We start from the raw sequence: 23738 nt of genomic DNA on the forward strand, positions 1-23738 counted from the left end.
ATTATTAGTTTCTGATTCAACTTTTAAAACTTCCTTTCTTCTTTATTTAAACTTTTATTGTCCTTTTTCTTGATTGTCATTTATTGCCAATCTTTTATATTTTCTAATAAATGCATTCAGGATGTAAATATTCCAGTAATTACTGCTTTGGCCCAATCCCACAGCCTTTGATTTATAGCTGCTCATTATTGCTCTCTTCTAAAAAGCCTATAATTTCAATTCCTATTTCTTTTTGACACAAGAGCAATTCAGAAGTCTGATTTCTAAATTCTCCAAGGATATTATTGTTGGTGGGTCCTTGTTATTTCTAATTTCATTAGATTTGATCAGAAATTGTAGCCTCAATTATTTCTGCTTTGACAATTTATTTTTCTTCCGGCGTATGATAAACATATTCTACTTCTACTATGTCTTACGGATTTTTAAAAAAGAATATGTATTTTCTTTTTGCTGGTAACAAAGCATGTTCTCTAAATATATCTATTTATCGAGCCTGACAAGTTAGTCAAATCCTTAACAGGCTGACTTACTTGATCTGTCAGTGTGAGAATGTATTAACATTTCCAGCTAGGATTGTCAGTTTGTCAATATATATGAACGTTTTAATAATTTCTGTCTTATTTATTTCAAAGAGATGGTAGAGTGCATAAAGATTTATGATTGTTAAATGTTCTTGGTGATTGCATCATAAGAAAATCTTACTTTTTTTAATGCTGAATGCCTTTCACTTGAATTCTGTATTATCAGAAATGTATATTATTGCAGCTTCCTTTATTCTGTAGGCTGTTTCCTAGAATAGATATTCTCCATCCTTTATTTCTAACCTTTCTATGTCTTCTTATGTTAGCTACATCTCCCATACATAGTACAGATGGGGCCTTTGGTTTGTAGCACCAACCTTTTAGCATCTTTCCACGAACAGGGCATTTTTATCCATTGACAATTATAAAATTTGTCAATATTTGACCAGTACATTCCATCTTACTTTCTTAAAATGTTTGGTAGAATTTATACAGAAATCGTCTGGGTATGAAGTTTCCTTTGTGGGAAGAATTTTAAAAACAAACTCAATACATTTAACTCATGTAAGCTCATTTAAATTTCCTATATTGTTTCAGGTTTGGTAAGTTGTCTTTTCAAGGAATTCTTCCATTTTACCTAAATCGTACATCTTTTGGCTTCAGGTAATTTATAGCACTCCTTACTTATCCTGTTAGTGTCTGTAGGATCCGTGACAAGTCCCCTTTTCCCCGTACATTGTTAGTTTGGGCACTTTGCGATTCCCTCTTTTACTTTCTTGATCAGTCTTGCTAGTGGTTTAGGAATTTTTAAACCTTCAAAGAGCCAAATTTTGGCTTTATTGATTTTCTTTACCAGTTGTTTTCCATTTCATTGACTTCTTCTTTTACCTGTGAGTACTTATTCCTTTCTATAATGCTTGCTTGATTCTAATTTGCTCATCTTTTTCTGGATTCCTAAGTTAGGGATTTAGAAAATTAATTCTAACTCTTTCCCCTTTTCTGTATTTACAGTATTTCAAAGGTACAAATTCCCTTCTAAATTGCTGCTTTAATTACATCCCACACATTTTGATACATTATATTTTGATATTCAAACATTTTAAAATTTCTCATTTGATTCATGGGTTAGTAGTCAAAAGTATATAGTTTCACATTGAAATATTTTGGGATAGTTTCAGATATTCTATTGTTAATGATTTCTAATTTGATTTTGGTGTAGCTAGACATCAGATATAAGCTACTTGTCTGTTCAAATTTATTTCAATCTTTTCATATTTGTTGAAATGCTTTTCTGGCCTAGAATAAGTATATCTTGGTCCATGTTCCATGTGCAGTTTAAGAAAACACATATTTTGCAGTTGGGTTTGGTGTTCTATGAAATATCAATTAATTCTAGGAAGTTGATGATCTTGTTCAGATCTTCTATATCCTTATTTCTATAGTAAGGGATAGAAAAGGGATATTAAATACATAATTATGATTATGGATTTGTCTACTTCTCTCTTTGGTTTTGTCAAACACATATAAGATTATTTCATGGCTTAGTATAAGTTTTTTTCTTACCTGCATTTTATAGCTCTTTTATTAGATAGCACATTTTATGATTTTATGCTTCCTGATGAATCGACACTTTCAGTATTATTCAATATCTTTCTTTATCTCTGTTAATACTTCTTGTCTTCATACTTACTTTGTCTGATATTAATATATGTACAGGAGCTTTCTTGTGCTTATTGTTTACATCATATATATTTTCCATCCCTTTACTTTCAACCTAACTAACTTTTGGATTTAAAGTGCATCTCTTGTAGATAGTATGTGGCTTAGTCATACTTTTGTTTGGAATGTTAATTTAGTCCTTGCACATTTGATAATATGTTTGAATTTGATCTCACCCTCTTACTGTCTATTGCTTATTTGTTTTACTGCTTTTGTTTCTATGGTTTATTACATTTGTGAGTATTATTTTAAATCTACCATCTTACTATTTGTTTTCTGTCCATCTCATTTCTTTTTTGTTTCTGTTCCTCCTTTATTGCCATTTTTCATTAGTTGAATATTTTTAAATATTTTTTTTTATTTTTTCTATTGGCTTTTTAGCTTTACCTCTTTTAGTTTTTAGTGATTGCCCAAAAATTAAAATATACATTCTTTACTTATCAGAAGCTGCTTAACATTAATACTGTATCACTTCAAAAAATGCATATGATCTTTACAACAATGTAATTGCATTCTCCTGCTCAACATAATTCTTAGTATATGTCATTATTTTAGCATTAAACCATCTATTGTCTTTTAGAGAAATTAATAAAAGACAAGTGTTTGGTCTTTTATACTCTCTCACATATATTGAGCATGTCCAATGCTCTCCATCCTCTCCTTAGATTCATGTTTCCTTCTGATATCATTTCACATTAGCTTGAGAAATTTCTATTTCTTGTGTCATAGGTTTGCTGGTGGTGAATTCTCTCAGCATTCTTTTACTTGCAGAATGCCTTTATTTCACCTCAACTTTAAAAAAGTGGTATTTGTATTGAATATTTAATTCAGGGTTGATCATACTCATATCAGTGGTTTAAAGATGTTCAATTGCCTTCTGCCCTCCATTGTTTCTGATGAGAAGTCAGCCATTCTTTCGGTCACTGATCCCTTGGGTGTCATGTGTTTTTGTAATGGCTACATTTAAGGTGTGTGTGGTTTTTGTTTCTTCTTTGGTTTCCAGCAGTTAGACTGTAATATGCCACATGCAATCTTCTTTATATTTATCCTGCTTGCTGGTCACAGGGATTCTTGCCTTTTTAGGTTGATGTATTTCAACAAATTTGGGGAAATTTGTCACTAAGTGTGCTGGTAATTTCCTGTTTGATTTCAAGGACATTCCCATCCCTCTCCTACAGATTCTGTTTCCAAGACTCTTTGCCAACTGTTTCTAGCTAGGTTTGGCCAACGGGAAGTACTGGCGGGAGGCTAGAAGGCAGGAGAAAAGAAGGAGTTTGGGTATTTCTCCTTATACTCTACTTAGCAGCCATTTTCTGGATGGGCTGCAACTTCTGTCTTTTCTAAAGCTCTGGATCCTTGTCAGATAACCCACCTACCTCAGTTTCAGCTGTAGCCTTGTCATGATTATAGCTTCTGTAGGAAGGCCCAGGAGGTGGGTGTCTGGTACACCACCTCCATCCTGTTTCCTTAAAAATCTAGAGGTGATAGCATGTACCTCCTATTGCTAATCTCTTGGTTGCTACCCTATTGCCTGTTTGATTTCTCAGCTTTTCCCTCATTCTGTAAATACTTCTCTTTATTAAGTTCCTTTTTTGAAATACCTAAAGCAATTAGTTTGCTTTATTGGAACCTAATCCATTGACTAGATAAAAGTTTTCCTGAACACTATTATATCTTTAATGGTTAGGTAGAAACCTATGGGGGAATTACAATCAATTACTTTTCCAAATTTCTTTTCTTTTCTTTGAAAAAGGAAAGTTTTGAAAAAGCAAAAACATTCAGTTTTTAAAGAAGTATTTAGTATTAGAAGTATTAAGCAAATATCTACATATTCCTTTGTTTGTGCCATATTTGAATTTTCTTATCAACAGACAAGTGATTATGAATTATATTAGCCTTTAATTGCATATATATTAAAAGATTTAGTGATAATAACTATGGGTTAATAAACTTGCAAATGATATGATTTATTTTATGAATCAGAGTTTAAACAATTGATTCTTATATAGTAAGTTTTATAGGCCAATGTTTGTTTGTTTAGGAGTGATTCCACTATGAAGACAGTTGACAGAGATTCTGAACATTCTGGAATCAGGTCAAATAGACATATTCATGCCTGAGAAAACAATAAAGTTATTAAAATTTAACTCTTGCCATTCTATTATAATATGCTGTATATAATGCAGAGCAGTGAGAAGTGCCGATGATATTTTTGCTAGATGATATTTTTTCTAGATACATCTAAAGGCCACTACTTTGCTCTTTTTTCAAAAGTCAACATCCATTAAGGGCTGATAAAGGAAAACAGTGTTACTAATATGGTTGATATCTGTTTTTGCTTTGGTGTAATGTATGACAGATGCCCATTTAAGTAGGGAAGATCATTCTTAAAAATATGTTATGACACACAAAACTGACTCACTGAATAAACCTACCTATAAAATATAAAGAGATTGACTTAGTAATTAAGTAAAAAATACTACTTACAAGGAAAAACCCATGCTCAGAAGGCTTCACTGGTAAACTATGCCAAACATTTAAAGAAGAATTAATACCTATTTTTTTTTTACAAATTCTTCCAGAAAATAGAAGAGAACAGTTCTTAACTCATTCTATGATGCTAGTATTACCCTGATGCCAATATTAGACAAAGATATCACAAGAAAATAAAACTGGACACCAATGTCTCTTATGCATACAGATAGAAAAATCTTTAAAAAATATCAGCAAACCCAATCCAGCCACATATAAAAAGGTTTATATGTCAGGACCAGGTGGGATTAATCCAAGAAATGTGAGATTGGTTTAATGTTTGAAAATCAATCAAGGTAATACATCGTATTACTAGAATAAAGGGGAAAAAACCATGATCAATTCATTACCTGCAGAAAAAGCATTTGACAAATACAACATTATTTCACAATAAAAACATTAAATAAACTGTAAATAAAATAAAGTTTCCTTAACCTGATAAAGGGTCTCTATGAAAATCTCCCAGCTGATATCATACTTAATGGTAAAAGGCTGAATGCTGCACTGGGCTCAGTGGCTCACACCTGTAATCTCAGCACTTCGGGGAGGCCAAGGTAGGAGGATCACTTGAGCCCAGGAGTTCAGGACCAGCCTGGGCAACATATCAAGATCCAGTCTCTATAAAAAGTAAAAAATAAAAAAAAAATTAGCTGAGTATGGTGGAGTGTGCCTGTAGTCCCAGCTACTCGAGAGGCTATGGAAGGAGAATAGCTTGAGCCCAGGAGTTTGAGGCTACAGTGAGTTATCATTGTGCCACTGCACTCCAGCCTGGGCAACACAGCAAGAGCCTGTCTTTAAAAAAGAAAAATAAAACACTGAATGCTTTTCTCCTAAGATCGAAAAAGAAAGGATGTGTGCTGTGGCTACTTCAACATTGTATTAGAAGTTCTAATCAGGGAAATTAGGCAAGAAAGTAAAAGATATCAAATTGGAAAGGAAAAAGTAAAACTACCTTTATTTGCAGATGGTATGAGCTTGAATGTAGAAAAGTATGTTACAACCTAAGATTCAGACCCAGAGCAGCTCAAACTCGCATTGATTTGCTCCACCAGAGGCTGTTCAGTGTTCGAGCCCATGGCACACTGGAATCCCTGTTCAGATGTGCACCTCTTACCAGATTGTCAAGGACTGAGCGCTTCTGTCTCTCCACACATTCGTCTGTTGAAATCCTAACCCCCAATGTGATGGCATTTGGAGGTGGGGCCTTTGGGATGTGATTAGGTCATGAGGGTGGAGCCCTCACGAATGGGATTAGTGCCCTCAGGAGAACTGGCCAGAGAACTAGTTCCTTCTTTTTGCCGTGTGAGGATACAAGGAAAAGACATCAGTCTGCAGCCTGAAAGAGCACCCTCACCAAAACCCACCCACGCTGGCACCCTCATCTCGGACTTCTGGCCACTAGACCTGTGAGAAATAAATTTCTGTTGTTCACAAGCCACACAGTCTGTGGTCCTTTGTTATTGCAGCCTGAAAGGACTAAGACACCAATGGACTAAGAAATACCATGGGACAAAGTAATGGTTGGTCAAGAGCTCTTAATTATAACTATTTATCCTGCCCGTTCTCTCAAAAGCATGTTCAGGCCCATTAAGCATACCAAGATGTTCCTGTAACTTAATCAATTTTAATTAACAGTCTGGTTGCAAAGCTGTTTCTTTTTAACCCACAAGCATAATTGATTTATGTAAATACTGAAAAGCGAACTTGACTCTTCCCTGTCATGAGGAAAGAAAAATTACAACTTTCAGTGGCTATTTTTGACTTTGGCACTTTAATCAAGTGTATTGTTATAGGACGTGGAAGAGGCTGCTTGGAGACAAGGTCTCTTTCTGTTTCTGCTTTTTCTCAGTCAGTTTATTGCTTAAAGGCACCCACGACGGGGATGAGAAGCACATTTGTTGACAGGAAAATGCTAGCAGAGACATGCATTCCCCCCGAAGCCTGAAAGTTTTATTAATTATAAAATTATAAGCCATGTCTCTGGGTAAATAATGGTGTCTTTCCCCAGAACTCCATGGGATGTGATGACTTCAGTGCCCTCTCTCCCTGGCTTCCCTCACTTCCTCCCCCAGCAAGACTCCTCAGCTCTCTGCTCATGTCTGCTGCATGGTACTTGGCAAGGACGGTGAGAACCGAGGGAGGCAAACTTTTCTTTTAATTATAAGTTAGCATGAAACAATACAAATTCCTCCTTTTTAACACATTCGCTGCCAAGTCAGTTGTATTTAACTCACGCTAGTTTGAGCCCGGGGCCTCGTGAAGTGTATGGAACTCACACATCTCTTCACCTTGGGAGCCGCGTGAACTATTTTTCAAGTTGCATATAACTCACGCACAGAAAACAGTAAAAAATAATTTTTTCATTAAATTAGAGAGGATTGTTTTGTTTTCAGAGTTTTTATTCTATTTTTGTAATAAAACACCATTGCCCCGAGGAAAAAAATTTCTTTTCTAGTGTGGCAGTCAATGTGTTAAATGACAGAACTTCTAAATGAAAGGGATTCAGCAAGCAAAAAAAAAAAAAAAAAGACAAAAAATTGAAAGGAAGAAATGGCATTTAAATATTTGTCACCATTACAGTAGCCGTTCTCTGACAATAGGACTTAGCTTTGAGATGTTCTGGCCATTTAAAGGTCCTGGGATGTGGGAATGGGGAAAGGGACTGTGTGTGGCCGACTAAGAAAGCTTCCGCTTTACCGCGACGATAAGGACCAAGATCTAAATTTTCAGACACACTCTATTCCCCAGAAGGTCCAGAGTCTTCTCTTTCTACGCTCACTCCCTAGGTGAGCTCATCCCATCCTTGGATTCAAATCCTACATGAGTTACGGATTTTCCAGGTTGTATTTCCACCCAATGCCCCATAAACCCGGGGGTCACCACCCCCGGAACTCCAGCACCTGGGTGTCCAACACACGTACACGCCTTTGATGTCTGGAACTGAGCTCTCGAGTTCGTGTGCCCTCCCCAGCCTGTTTCCTTTCCTGGGCTTCTCTCTTTCTGAGAATTTACAGAATGGCTGCCCTTTACAGAACAACAAAAAAGAACCCACAAAACCTAACTTGCTCATATTCTTCATCTCCAAGTCGTCAGCAAGACTTGTCTGCCTCACTCTGCACAGTCTAGCCCAGAATCTGGCCACTTTTCAACACCTCCAGTGCTGCCCCAGTGCAAACCATCATATCTCCCTGGTCTTCCTGCTTCTACCCAGCAGCAACAATGACACTTTCAAAACACAGCCAAATTGTATCCTCTGCTCAGAATCCTCCAGAGCTTCCTGCCTCACTCAGCATGAAATGCAAAGTTCTTGCAGCAGCCTGCGAGGGCCAACATGACCTGCTCCTCTGGTCCCATCTTCCACCACCTGTGCTTGGCCGGCTATGCTCCAGCCTGCTCCAGCCAGCCAGCCGGCCTCCTTGCTAGTCCTTGAACACACTGGGGGCTCCATTCTGTCAGATATCCACATCATTCCCACCTCAATGCATTCAGAGTTCTGTTTTAATGCCACCCACTCAGTGACACCTTCCCAGGCCACCCTCATCTCAAATACCACTTTCCATCACTCTCTAGTGTGCTATTCTGCTGTCTCAGTCCATTCTGGCTCCTATAACACAGTACCATGGACTGGGCAGCTGAAACAACAGACATTCATTTCTCACTGCTTGGGAGGCTGGAAAGTCCAAGATAAAGGCTCTAGCCCATTTGGTTCCTGGTGCAGGATTTATTCCTGGCTTGCAGGTGGCTCCCTTCTTGCTATGTCCTCAGGAGGAGGAAGCAGGCTCTCTGAGGTATCTTCTTCTAAGGACACTAAGTCCACCATGGTTATTCCACATACATGACCTCATCAAAACCTAATCACCTTCCGAAGGCTCCACCTACAAATACCAGTACCATCACACTGGTGCTAGGGCTTCAACATAAAAATTTTGGAGGTGACATAAACATTCAGCCCACAACACCTGCTGTATTTTTCTTAAAGCGTATCATGACCGAATTATTATATACATATTTGTTTATTACCTTATTGTCTCCCCTAATAGAATGTAAGTAATAAGAGAGAGAGAGAACTGTTTTGGGGTTACTGCTACTTTGTCGGCATCTCCACCTATTCTTGGTATGGGGCGGCTCAACTAATCGCTGTTGGATGACTCCACAAAGGACGGACTAACTGCATGTATGAACTTCTATGATGTATTTTTATTTCTTTTGTAGATCTTTTTATAGATTTCTTATATATATTTTATATATATTTCTTATATATATTTCTTTTTATAGATCTTGTTTCCCTCAGCATCTCGGGCTGCTCCTGCATCCTGCTGCTCAGGGTGTGGATGCTGCCTTCTTAAAGGGTGAAATGAGCAGCACAGTCTAGGGTCAGCAGAGAAGGAGGAGAGCATCTCACCACTCTGGCCCGTGATGACACAGGAAGGAAGCAGACTGCCAACTCACACTCCAGACACTACTCGCGAGGCATTTCCGCACTCTCAGATGAACCTACTGCAAAGTTGCCTCTGTTCATCTCCGTAGAAGCTACGTGGTTCATTTATCTCAGGCAGTGAGAACTATCTTACTGCTTATTTTCCTTCTCTTCTCCCTTTCCTTCCTCCTTTCCCCTTCCCTCCTTCCATCCTTTCTGTTTGAATTTGCCCTAAGATTCACATCTGCTGTATCGAGATACTCAGGGAGTCACTTACTTCCATGGTGTCCAATATTTGGGCCCACAAACGTGGTTACCCACGAAAGCGAACTGCCTTCACAATAGTTATTCTCCATAATTTGTGTTTAAAAAATTCAAGTCTGCTTTCAACGGACATGCACAATACCACCATTAAACTTTCTTCTGTTTTTTTTTTTTTTTGGAGATAACTAAATAAAAGTGGTTTTGAAATGAGTATTAAAGAATTAATGAGTATTGAGTATTAAAATGAGTGATAAAATTGATAATAGAGAATCAAAGTAGAAATAATAGTTCTAAGATTTACAAGTTGGCTATTAATTTTCTTTTTTTTTTTTTTTTTGAGACAGAGTCTCACTGTGTCACCCAGACCGGAGTGCAGTGGCACGATCATCAGTTACTGCAGCCTCTGACTCTTGGGCTGAAGCTATCCTCCTGCCTCAGCCTCCCAAACAGCTGGGAACATAGGCATACACCACCACATCCAGTTCATTTTTTTTATTTTTATAGAGACAGGGTCTCACTGTGTTGCCCAGGCTGGTCTCAAACTCCTGGAGCTCCTGGGCTCAAGCAATCCTCCTACTTCAGCCTCCTGAGTCACTGGAATTCTAGGCATGAGCCACTATGCCCAGCTCTTAATTTTTTTAAGTGACATATTATTATTTTTAATTTAACTTGGGCTAATGAAACACATGATATTATACTAAACTTTATTAGAAAACATTCATCCTTGTTTTAACAATTACCCCCATGCCTAGTTTAACATAACACATTTAGTTTGGCAGACGGTATGGATGACACTACTAAAAAATGCAAGAACAATTCATGCTTGGTCATTTTGGTCTTTGAAGGTAGTTCACATCTCTGACAAAGTTATACCACAGGGAAGACAGAGTGAGAGAACAACTCCAAAACGAGGAGCCAACTCATAATTTAATACATCTATTCAAATTCTGAGACTAGAGCCAGATTTAAAAATTATGGGCTGAATAAAGATGGTGTAGGGTCCTCTTGCAGGAAAACATTTCCCTTTACTGGTCTTTTCCAGGTAACAAATTCCCTTATTATTATTTATTCATTCATTCATTTTCTCACTCATGTAATCATTTTTTCCCTTTTCCAAAAAAAAAAAAAAAAATGAGGCAGTTTTCCAAAAGAAAATAAACAAAACAAAGCAAAAGTATAATTCGGCAAGTTAAGAAAACAAGTAAAGGTATGTCAGCAGAAGTGAGAAGCACCAGTATTCCAAAAGAAATGCTTCATAAAAATAACAGCATTATTTTTTAAATAGTTGAAATTGTAAGCAAGGAAGAGACATTACTAGATGCACAGAGGTTATTCAAAAGCAGAATGCTGAGAGGCACCGGTGCGAAACGGCCGGGAGAAACCAGAGGCTGATGGGTTCTGTAGGTGTAAGATTCACGTCTCCCCAAGGTAGGGGGATGCTCTCGGGCATCTGATTCATGAGAAATTGGAACTGAGCTCTTGACTAAAGGCAGAAGTGAGGAAGTGCTGTCCTACCAGGAAACAGAAAACAGAAAAACTCTGCCAGCCTGGCAATGTTCAGGGAAGATAACTATTTGACTGAGGTCATGAGAAGAAAAGTCATTTTTGAAAACCGAGATTCCTAACCCTGCTTTGTGCCGGGAGTCAGGGCTGACCCAAATTACATGACCTATTTAGGCAAGAACCTTGACCTAAGGATTTAACAAAGTATTGTGACTTCAACTGGTGAGTCTCAGAGGTATCTTGCAAAGATACACTGAAAACTATCCCATAGTGATGCCTTTACAGCTCAGAACATATGAGATTACCATGGGCCAAAATCCTTGCTGTCGATGCACTCGCAGGCAAAATTACACATAATGCTCCACCATGAAAGAATACATAAATAGACTAAATGGCAGAATTCACTTATTTATGAACCATAGGAACAGAATGAAAAAAGTGATATTTTCATGTAATGTTTAAAATCCGCAGGTAAAGGAAAAGAAAAAATGGAATCCATAGGAAAAATATAGAATTATATATACAAAAAAGTCATGTCTTAAAAAGAATAAAATAGACCTCTTAGTATGAAAACATAATCACTGAAATTATAAGCTCAATGTAGATGAGGAATTTACCAGAATGCAGCATAAAGAAACAAAGAAGTGGAAACTTGGAAAAAAATTATGAGACCCAGAGGGAGCACAGAATGAAAAACACAATGTATAGCTAAGAAGAGCTCCAGGAGGAAAGAATACAGAAAATAGCAGAGAAGCAACAGGTAAGGAGATAGAGAACTTTTCAAGAACTGAGCTAAGATATGAGTCTTCAGTTTGAAAAATCACACCTAGTCACTTAGGCAGATGAGAACAAACACACATCTATAAACAGTATAGTAAAAATCCACCAAAATAAAAAAGATATCTAAAAGCACCAGAGAGGAATATAGATTACCTATAAAGGAATATAATGAGACTGACAGAAGACATTTTATTAGTAGAAATAGAGGGTAAAATGTAATGGGATAATATCATAATACTGGGGGAAAATCAAAGTTAACCTATAATTTTATACCCAATTAAACTATTATTCAAGAACAGATGTGAAATAAAGCAAATGAAAATATTTTAATACAGAGAAAAAATGAAAAGCTATTGCTTTTTACTCACAGACTCTAAATACAAGAACAGATAAATGACACATCAGTAAGAAAGAAAATAAACTTGAAGAAAAAAATAATTTTTAAAAAGCACCCATGAGCAAATAGGTTGGTAAAGAATATGGGTGAATTTAAATAAATATTAACTTATAACTACCATCCAGAGCTAAAATTCTAAGAAGTAACTTCTTAGGAGAGAGATTATGATTAACTTTAGAATTTATTAAATTAAGAATATATGTTAAAATTTTAATGGCAATCATTAAAAGAAAAATACATAGCATATATATTCTATGAATTGTAATGGCAATCAACAAGAAAAAAAATGCACTTCCTAAATAGTAAAAAAATAAAAGAATAAAATAACTTGATTAATCCTTTAAAATAACTTGATTAATCCTTGATTAATCCTAATGAAAGGCAAATGAAACTAAAAATAAAAAGGTTGAAGTGGGCCCACACACATCAGTAAATAGAATGAAAATACTTACAGTAAATAAAATGAAAATGCAAATAAAATAAAGTCACATTAATAAGAAGAAAGATATTAGATTGAATAAATAAAAAAATAAAAATAGATGCTGTTTCAAGGAAGCATACCCAAATAGTAACAGTTTTGAGAGTGTGAAAGCGTGTCCACAGTAAGCAGGACACACAATTAACATTAGCAAAGTCTGGATTTTGGACACCTGCTTGTTTATTATATTACACTCTGTACTTTTCTATATCTTCGAAATACTTCATAGCAAAATTTTTTAGAAGATAACTTAAAAATGAAGACATTAACATGAAGGAAAAATGGGGGAAGACGAGGAAATCATGCAAGAAGTATGAGGCTGGGGCAGAAAGTGCAGGTCTTGAAACTCTGTTAGGGGAGGGCACCACCTCACTACTCCAAGCTTTCCGCCCACCAATGGGGAGAGGGGATGCGACATGCTGGATTTCACAACACTCACGCTCAAAATCCAACTTGCTCAAGAGAAAAACAAACATAACGGGTAAGGAAGCCAGAGAGAATGGACTTCCACGGGTCCCCATGAAGATACAACACACTAGAAGACAGACAAGGCAATCAAAGCCAAGACAGCAAAGCCATGACACGATGTGTGTCTTCCAATTAAAATCCCATGAAACGTCTTCCTGCTCCCAGGAAATCTCTTTGTCTTCTTGGGAGGCATTTTTTTAAACTGTCCCACAGTCACTTTCCCCTCTCACTCCTCCTTCCTGTGGGTGACAGACCCTGTATTACTTAAGAATATACAAATGTTCATCCAATAGGAAGATGTAAAAAAATGAATAAATGTATCTACTTAGGAGTAGCAATAAGGGCCCGTTTCCCGGGCTAACTTATTTTGCCCATGTAACTTTTCAAGCGCCCTTCTGCTCTGCCTGTCTGTGAGCCTGTGTGTGCAGGGACAGCTGTTTCTCTCCCGTACCATGTGGTACAGGTCTGGCACTAAGGAGCTTAATTTAACATTCTTTTCGGATGGAAAACTGATAAGTTAACATTGGGAAATTTCACTGAAAATTTTGTAGTCTTGAAAAAGGGTTTCTTCTGGCCCAAGTATTCCAACTCCAATTCATGGGGAAGAAGGAAATCTAACGGGGACCCCTTCTAAAAGGGGGCAGATGACTAAGGAATACACAGACACGAACAACACTTTGACTCGTTGTTACTTCTACAAATGCCTTGTATTGGGGCAGTGCCCAGAAGAAAATCCTTTGGAATATAAAGGAGGAAAGACAGACCACTTCTTTCTAGTTCGCTCAGCATCTTCACGAGACAAAACAACCCTACGTTGGCAGTTCAAGCTGCCCACGAGTGCTGGCTGCACCACGAGGGTTAAATACAAGCACATGACCGAATTTCTTGGGATTGAAATGATTGCTTTGGCCTTTATAAAATGGACACCAATAAGGGAAAAAAAATCTACCGTAAAATTTCTTTTTATATCCCCAATTATTGTAAGAAGGACAGTAGTTTCCTTTTCCTTTTCTTTCGATTGTCAAAGGAGAATCACCTGCTTTGAAGAAAGTCACTTGGTTTGTATGGCACTCGCTAAGAAGGTGCCAGAGAAAGATTATCTAGGAATCATACAGTCATTGTTTTTCACCCATAGGTGGAACCAGAAGGAGTCCAGCCCACAGCGTAGAATCCGGTTTGCCCAGAATCTCCCCCTGCACCCAGGTCTCTCCTGGGAGAGGCCAGCTGGACGTCGACCTGCAATAATCAGACGGCTGTGAGAGCGGATGCCAGGCGGAACAGAGGGAGGTGTAACTTACAGAACTTGGAAACAAATGGACGGGTGGGTACAGAGTGCCCAGTGTAGGTTTTGCCCTTTCAATATACAAAAATATTATTTGTTTATTAGAAACAACATCTAGTGATTGCATTCTTTGTGGGCAAAGTTTATTGGGCTACATTTCCTGGACTGGGCATCTGAGTAAAACCAAGATAAAAGTAAGAAGGTTAGATTTATTTTTAAAGCATCCTTATACATTGACTCAACATGTCCACTTTGAAAATCCAATATTATTATAACTAAGCAAGACACATGGGGACCATTTCACCTCTGGGATCCTGACTGCCCACCTGTCCGCCTTCGCCACGACCTGTTAAACAGCCCCTCTGTTCAGCGTATGGAAGCACCCTTCCATACGCTTAAATATAACTGGGCAGGTGCACCCGGTGGGAACACCAACAGAAGCCATAGTACTTACTTTGGTAATACAAGAATCTGCACGATAAAGACGCAGAAGAAAATGAGACAAGCGCAAGTCACGTAGTACTTGAACGCTGGCAGTGCGGTGGCTCGGTACTAGGGGGGAAAAAAGGAAACCATGAATGACACTTCTCTAGAAAAGAGCTGCATACAATTACCCCGCAGCCTAGCTGCACCCAGGGCACGCATCACACTCAGAAACTGTAGATTGCAACGAAAACAAGCCAAGGACAACGGCCGTTCATCTCAGCCATGAGTGCTTCCTCCCTCCAAATGCACTGTGAAGAATTGACTTCCAAAGACTGCAATTTATGAGGGGAGCCATTCTGAAACCCATTTATATGTAATTGAATCACTCCAGGAAGGAGCAGGCGCCTGACCAGAAAGCCGAGTGAGTGAATTGAAGGGACCAATGAATGGTCAGTGCCCTGGGTCCCTTGTGGGTCGGATGTCTACAATTATTTGGGGAAAAGGAATGACTTCGCATAATCATATTTTACTTGTGAGCAGTATTGTGGAAATGCAAGATATATTCATTTATTTTTGCTTATTTATTTATTTTTCAGAATGGCTAAAATTTAATACCTAATGCAGGCAAGGATGTGGAGCAATTGGAACACTTGTACGCTGATGCTGGGTATGTAAATTGCTATAACCACTTTGGAAAATGCTGGACATTATCTGCTAAAGTTGAATATGCACATACTCTACGATCCAGTAATTTCATGCCTATTTATATTACAAAAAAAATGGTTACATATGTATAACAAAAGACATAAAAAAGGTTCACAGCAGAGTTATTTGTAATAGACCCAGACTGGAAACAACTCGATATCCATTAACAGTGTAGTAGATAAATAAATTGTGCCATATTCATGCACCACGATATCGTACAGCAATAAAAATGTATGAACACGACAGCTATATAAAAATATGACTCAATCTGGCATACATAATGCTGAATGAATGACGACAGACACAGACGCGTGCTATGTCTTTCATTTATAAAAAGCTCAAAGGTAGTTGTCACCAACCCTCCCTCAGCATGCACCTCAGTGTGGAGGGGACACAGACAGTGGTATGTGTCCATCTCACAGGTTCCTCTTCCTGGGCATATTCTAGGTCTTGTGCCATTAATTTGGGACCATGTGACAAAGGTTTTGCCAATGGGAATGTGAGACAGGAAAGAGAGGATATAAATTCTCCATGCACCCTTCCATCTGTGTGGCTGGAAGCTGGAGAGCTCTGAGAGGCCAGACGTACAAGGGAAAACCAGCCAACATCTCCAAGTCATCACTGCAGCACAGGTGCCAAGAAGAGCTCTCTATTGCTTTACCCCTTTACGAGAGGAGGTTTCGAGAGGTTAAGTCATGCATCTAGGTTCATAGAAAGTAACAGAGCTAGGTGTTCCAAAGCAAAAACTTTCACTATTCTCTCTCTCTCTTTTTTTTTTCTATTCTATATTGTCTCTCTGTGCATGTCTTTATCTATAAGAAAGGGATAATAGTCTCAATTTTAAAGGTCAGATGTTAATTGTACAAAGAGATAGTTTGGATCAATTTTAAATTATTTGGATTAACTTAAGGTTATATGGAGAAATTTGCAATGGTTTAATCTGTTTGAACCAGTCTTTACCAGATTAATATAGTTAGAATTGAGTTGAATTGGATTCTGCTTATGTAGACAATCTGGAATACCTTTGGACTTCTCTTGCTAACATTGTAACAGAAATACTATTGGCTGTTAGATATTTATCATTATGTTAAATATAATTATATTCTTAGATTACTAAGAAGTTTAATCAGAAATGATTAAATGTCCTAAAAATCATCTGGGCATCTTTTAATATTACTAGCAGGGCAAAACCCCCTGTCCAACACCTCCTTCAAATCACCACCCCCTCCATCTTTGCCAAAGAAAAACCTTGTCCTGACCTCATATTCATTTATTGTAGTATTTTATTTTATTATTGATCTCAGTGCTACTTAAAGGTGGTGAGCAAAGATGTAAGATGGGAAAGCCCTGCCAGCTTTGTTCTCAGTTTGCTTGTTCTCAGCCTGCCTGACAGACTCTTACATCCCTCCTGATTCTCCCCCCAGGGCAGTCGGCCGGGGCCCACACAGTCGTCTGTATCACCCAGGGCCATCAGCTGACCGGTGTTAGCTGCCTATGTGGGGCTGGCCCTGCTTGACTCATGCAGGATAAAAAAGCCAGACAATGCTGTACTATATAACGATGATAACATTATATAGCATAATATAATACTCTGCTGCATATAGCCCTGAAGGTGTGCCAGGCACTCTAAGTGCATTACATGTACTAACTCATTTAATCCTTACAATAGCCTCACCAGACATACTGTCCCTATTTTTGGATGAAGGACCTGTGGGCCAGAATGATTGATTTCCATTCTCAGGGAGACACAGTTGGCACATGGGAAAGCCAACATCCTCACCAGGCTCCTGAACTCAGATACCCAACCATGAGGCTACACTGCCTCTCAAAACAGGGTTTTATAATAAGATTAAAGGAAATAAAATTTCGTGACAATGCCCTTGAAACTCTTTGAAAATACTGTCAGGTTCTATTAGCTATATTTGCCTAGACTGTTTCTCAAATTATGGGAGGAAAGTACATATTTCTCGGGTGTTAGCCTCTCGGGTTTTGGCGCTGAATGATGGATTTCCAATGGCTCTGTGATGCTTCTTTTCAGATATGTCTTACCGCCTTTGTCCTGCTGGTCTGAAGAGCAGGCTGGGGATAGGTGGACAAAAACTGAGCCTGAATCTTGATGCTCTCTGAAATTTGCCTTAAAGTTGGCATCTTACAAGTATGCACTCAAAGGGAATTAAAGTAAAACTGCATTTTTAAAATGATGATCACCTTCTGTTTACTAGAATTTTTTTGGTAAATTTTGTGACTTAATAGCCAGGATAATTTATATGCTGCTGAAGAAGCTACAGTAGTGTAACTGCTGGAATGTGACTGCGCTCTGTGCATTCAATTACATCCTTATCTTTCAACTTCTTTATGGCTTTGTGCAGGGATATGAGTTGGAATTTCACTGTGGTTTTTAACAAAGGAAATGGGCTTCTACAAGGAAGGGAATAATAGCCAGGATAATTTATATGCTGCTGAAGAAGCTACAGTAGTGTAACTGCTGGAATGTGACTGCACTCTGTGCATTCAATTATATCCTTATCTTTCAACTTCTTTATGGCTTTGTGCAGGGATATGAGTTGGAATTTCACTGTGGTTTTTAACAAAGGAAATGGGCTTCTACAAGGAATTGATTCTCTTAGCCACCAACACAAAAGAAAGTTTTACTGTGCCTTAAAACTAACCCTAATGAATTTTGGAAGAAATTCTTGTATTTAGTATTTCCATTAAATATTCATAAACAATGCATTGAATTTTATCAACAGAATTTTAATACCAGAGCTGTGAATGCTGCCATTAATATAATAACTTTTTTTCCAACTAAGCTTGTAATTATATAGTTGGATGATGGAAATTACCTCTAATTCTTGCTCCTTCTCTAGATCAACACAACAGAAAAGGTGATAAAATATAGTTGAGCTAGAAGAATGGTTGTCCTTTTTGCAATAATAACTTAATTCATTTAAGCAAACCCATACTAAGCTTGACATGTAAGACCTGAATGTCTGCTTACTTATTTGTGCCCAAAATCGATCTTATTTGGGGAGTCATAATGTGGAACTATTTAGATGCAACAAAACTTAAAATTTTGGGTTTTCTAATTCTCCTGAAAAGGCATAGAGTGTAAAACTCATATTTTTGGCAAAATATTAAAATAATTTGTGTAAAGACATTGTAAATTTATCAGAAAGGGCTTCATTTTCTTTTAAAGACTTTACTGAGAAAATTTCACATTGAGAAAGTCAGATGTTAGATCCTGTCTCTTTCCTTTATTCTTCTTATCTCAGACATAATGCAAATTTCATTTATTCTCAGGAGGGTTGAGAATGGTGACTGACCAATGACAAAAACCTGGTAACAGAAATACAAGACAATATATACATGAAAGAACCACAGGAAAAGCCAGGAAGAGTTCTGATAAAGTTAGAGGCAATTTAAATGTCACATGTAAATAACACGAGCACAATTTCATGAAGAATTCAAAACTACTATTTCAGAAAAAAACGATTGATTTTGAAGAAAAAAAATAGCTTACTTCTTTTTCTAGTATTTTGTTATAAAAAAGCAGTGAGATTCTCTGAATATCTTCAGACTTGAGCCATTGCCTGGAAATAAAAAGGATAGACATATCATAAAACCAAATTTCCAAACAGACATCTGGAACTATGATTTTTTTAATGACTTGCATTCTTCTTTCTTTATTGTAAATCATTCCAAATTGAATATTTTTAAAAAAAAATGTATAACGCCAAATAACTGGATATGGAATCCAGAGATTGTTAACAGGATCTGCAAATATATAATTATATTTCTATTTACATACTGCCCTCTTTGGAAAATTTTGTGTTACAAACCAACTGTCATGTCAAATTGAAATCCAAGTTATCCAAATTAAATACTACAGAGATAAATTATCCATAGGGTTAAAGTACTTCAACAAATTGATTTCTTGATGCTTTACTGAAAAACCGCATGGCAGTTTCATCTCCTGAAGGATTTGATTCCTAAAGAAGCACCATTTTTCTAAGCTTCTGGCATGCAACATATCACAGAACAACCAAACCACCGGCGTGCCTTCAAGGTCTGGGTGAGAGGATTCTGTTTTTTTCATGCTTACTTAAAATACTTTCATTGTCACTTTTTCCATTTCTAGAAAGTAAAAATTTTGAATATAGTTTTCAAAAAATTAGCAGAAATAGTGTTATAATGTACAATCAGTTCAGAATATGTCGATGCAAGCAAAAGCATATTCATAAGTGCTGCATATCTCTCAGATGTCAAAAAATAAAAAAAAAAAATTGTATGGAATTATGTATTGTTCCACCCTGACTAACTTTCAGAAATTTGTTTTAAGAAAGCAGCTGTCAACAGAGAAAGATCGTAAGGAGGAAACCTTTCACTACAGTGTTGTATGGAATCGCGAGCGGAACAGTGATACCAGGTGCAGGGCCAAGAAAGCTGGGCATACGATGCCTGACGCCATCACACGTCTGGCAATAAAATAAACACATATTTTATGAAATAAAGTTAAGTGAAATAGGAAGATATATCTCCTTATATTCACAACTACAGGAATGTAAAAAGAAATCCAAATCTATGCATAAAGAAAAGTATCTAGAAATACCAATAAAATATATTACCGACTGGGAGGGGTCACTAGTCACTAAGACATTTATATATTTACTTTTCTAATTTTTTTTAAATACTCTCAGAATTTGAAAGAATACTCCTAAATATATACATGCATATGTATGCATATATATGCAGTATGTATCTGTGTCTATAACTGTATATCTACATTCACACTTCCATCTATATGTATACCTATATTTATATACACATACATACACACACATATAGAGAGAGAGACAGAGAGAGAAAGAGAGAGGGAGAAAAAATAAGTGTATTAGGGAATTAGAGAGAAAATTATGTTTTACATAAATTTCCAAAAAAGTCATACCTGTTCAATTATCAGTTCACATAAACGTCTTAATATAATACTTTTCCAAACCAACAGTCATATTTGTACGGATTTTCCCTCCCTGAGATATATTTGGGAGATGAAGGATGTAGGCCTTTTAGGATCCAGGCAGAAAGGTCAAGTGAAATCGTTCCACTTTATCAGTAATCAACAAGCACAGCCGCCTCCTGATTGCAGATTAGAGTCTCTAAGTGTAGACTGATGTTTACATCGTGGCTAATGACAAGTTAACCCAGGAGATGGGGACATCGGGGGAGGGAAATCTCCCTGTCTGCTCAGCATCCCTCCTGGGTTCTAAAGACTCTCACTGCCAGACACGCACCACGATTAGCTTGAATGTCCCAGAAGAATAAACAACCCACAGTCAGTAATGCACTCTAGAATGACTGCCATTAAAAGTGAGATCCGTAAAAACACTTTCTGATTCAAGGTGACAAGCTTTAGGTACCGGGGAAGCAAACGTTTCGGTATTTCGTGTTACTGCACCAGCTGCAAAACTACGTTGTTCTGTTTTACGAGATGAGACCAGTAGGAGGAATCAAAGGTTGGTTGACATGAAAAGGGCCAGAAATACAATTTAAGATAAATTTTAACCATATTCAATTTTAGAACTGTGCACTTAGCAAACTGAATAATGTATGCAGGTAACTTACTAAAAATAATTCTTTTTTGAGAAGGAAAAATCTAATTTAAAAATACTCCAGGAAAAATATAAGCTTAGAAATGAAATAAGAGTGAAATTTATCAAGTGGAAATAAAACGAGCTCCTCAATTACCAGCAGGGCCACCAGCTTCCCAGTCTAGGGCGCAGTTACCACGGTCCTGCAGGAAACAGGAAGGCCTCAAGATCAGGGCCTGCCTTCCTGCAACCCCAGAGCCTAACGTAGTGCTGCGTGAGCCCCAGGGCTGGATGGTGCTTGGAGATGACTGAGTCCAGTTCACTGTTGCCCTCACCTCCTTCCCACAGCAAGCCGGGTTTGGCCTGTGGCTTCTCCCTTGAAGCAACGAATGACGATCTAATTCTTCTTACCTTGTCGCAGAATTAATCATCTCTGCGAATTCTCTGAGGTGGTCTCAGTTCCCACTACTGACTGACTTGTAGAAAATCAGATTTGTAAACATGATTTGGATATCGGGAATAGGAAAGATTTGTGTAGACAGATAAGGGTAAATATTATTTTTGGGAGTTGGAACTACAGAGAAAGAAAAGAGGAGAGGAGAGGAGAGGAGAGGAGATGGGAGGAGAGAAGAGGAGAGGAGAGAGGAGGAGAGGAGAGGAGGGAAGGAGGCAGGGGAGGGGAGAGGAGGGGAGAGGAAGGGAGGAGAGGGGAGGGGAGAGGAGGAGAAGGAACCTGTGTATGCTGTATTTAGGGTATCCTGACATTTTTCCTGACCCAAGTGGTCTAAGGCACAAAGAAAGTCCAACACCGTCCTGGGCTATTACCGTAAATGATTCCCTATTAATTTACACTGAGCTGTTTTTTCACTAGGCCACGCCAAATAAAGGAGATTCTAAACGAGAGGCTGACTTGAGGTGAGGGGCATAGGTACACCCACGTCCTCCCCCAGCTTTATTCTGGACTATAAGATTGCACATTCTTACAGTAAAGGGGACACTATTAATAAAATAAAGAGCACTTTCCTTTTGTTACGGGCTAAATATTTGTGTCCCGCCACCAAATTCTTATGTTGAAGCCTTAACCCTCAGTACCGCTGTATTCAGGGATTGGCTGCTATGGAAGTAATTAAGTTAAATGAGGTCATAGGAGTAGGCCCCGATCTGATAGGATTAATGTCCTTAGCGTCCTTATGAGATGAGACCCCAGAGAGCTGTCCCCGCTGTGGGCACGTACTGAGGAAAGGCCTTGTGTGTCGGGGTGTCTGATGCTGAGCAAATGCTGACGTTTGTCACCTTTTCACAAGTGCTTGTTAAATGAATCAGTCAGTGAATAAATAACAACCTGCATAGAAATCACTGTTTTATGTCAATAGCAGAAAACAACCGGATGGTACATCAAACCTGGAGCCCCAGTTGAATCCTCAAGTGGAAATTCAAAGAACATCATATCAAAGAACAAGAGGAGTTAATGAGGGTATGCCAAAATGAAATTGAAGCTAATTTAAAAAAATAGATGCATAAGAGCTTCCATTTAAAAAATTTCTCTTTTATTTTTTGAGTACAGCATGGCATTTTTCTCTATTTGGTCTCTGAAACGTGTTGGGAAAATTATAACATGAGCAGTTACACCAACACTAAACATTACTTTAGAATAGAACTACATACACCACAAAGGTGTTAACTAAACAAGTATTTGAATACTAAATGACACGAAGCAAACAGACAGTTCAAAAGCAACCTTAACAAAAAATAGAGTGAAGCCAACAATTGTAGTTTCTAATGATTCCTTGGATAGGAATGTTCTAAAAGGTGGATACAAAAGTAGTTTAAGAGGGTAGGTGTCCCGCGTGAACACACACTGAGGCTGACTAGAGATTGTTTTTAATTATTACCATTGTTATTATTATTATTTGCCAAACTTTGTCAAATATAACATTCCTCTTTCTTCTGAAATTGTGTTTCATTCTGGTGGGTCACAGAGCATTAGCTGCTGTTTTCTTGGGCTGAATGAATATATCCTTCCACCTGTATCTTGTATAGTGAGACACTTCTCTAGGTTTAAGCTGATGACAGACTCCATGTAATTATTTGTTTCTCCCTTTGAGGTTTGTCGAGATTTCAACTGCGGCAGAGGTGAGGACGTTTTTCACGCTGATCCCAGTGCCAGGCAAAGCAGAGCATCTGTCCAGATGCTGTTGGTGCGTCCTGAGCACTCTGGGACAAGTGGAGGCCTTATCTGTTTGGGGCACACGAAGGGGGGTGCCAGACAGGTGACAACTGTTCCAGACATGTCCCAGCATATCTGAATTGCCACTCTTGCCTGACCAGGATGCTTTATTACACAGATACACATGCACTCACACACAAACACATACACACATACATGCATACACATGCACACATACCACACACACACACCCTGATGTGATTCTTTCATAAGCCCTGTAAATATTCTAAAACAAACACCTGCAAGGAGCAATCTGAAACAGGCATGCATTTTGTAAATCTGTCTATTAATTGAGGCCCTGTAACTTCATTTTAGAGGCTGAGAGGTCTGGGTGAAAATCATTTACACTTTTCAAGAGTCAGCTTTCACGATAAAACTTTAAATAGGTTTCCTGTAAATCTAAAAATATTTCAAAATAAAACATTAAATAAAAA

General features: G+C 37.8%; 1 protein-coding gene across 1 annotated transcript in view; it reads right to left on the minus strand.

Moving 5' to 3' along the window:
* The window catches only part of ADCY2 (adenylate cyclase 2 (brain)), a 180664-nt gene that overhangs the window by 66201 nt on the left and 90725 nt on the right, over window positions 1–23738 (minus strand). Inside the window, exons 10-11 of the mRNA XM_012658016.1 lie at window positions 19013–19082; window positions 14816–14913 (exon numbers count right to left, since the gene is read on the minus strand). Coding sequence (XP_012513470.1) covers window positions 14816–14913; window positions 19013–19082 — 168 coding nt within the window. The remainder of the gene's footprint in view (window positions 1–14815; window positions 14914–19012; window positions 19083–23738) is intronic.

Source organism: Propithecus coquereli, unplaced genomic scaffold (genome assembly GCF_000956105.1).
Source record: "Propithecus coquereli isolate 6110/MARCELLA unplaced genomic scaffold, Pcoq_1.0 Scaffold569, whole genome shotgun sequence".
Taxonomy (NCBI): domain Eukaryota; kingdom Metazoa; phylum Chordata; class Mammalia; order Primates; family Indriidae; genus Propithecus; species Propithecus coquereli.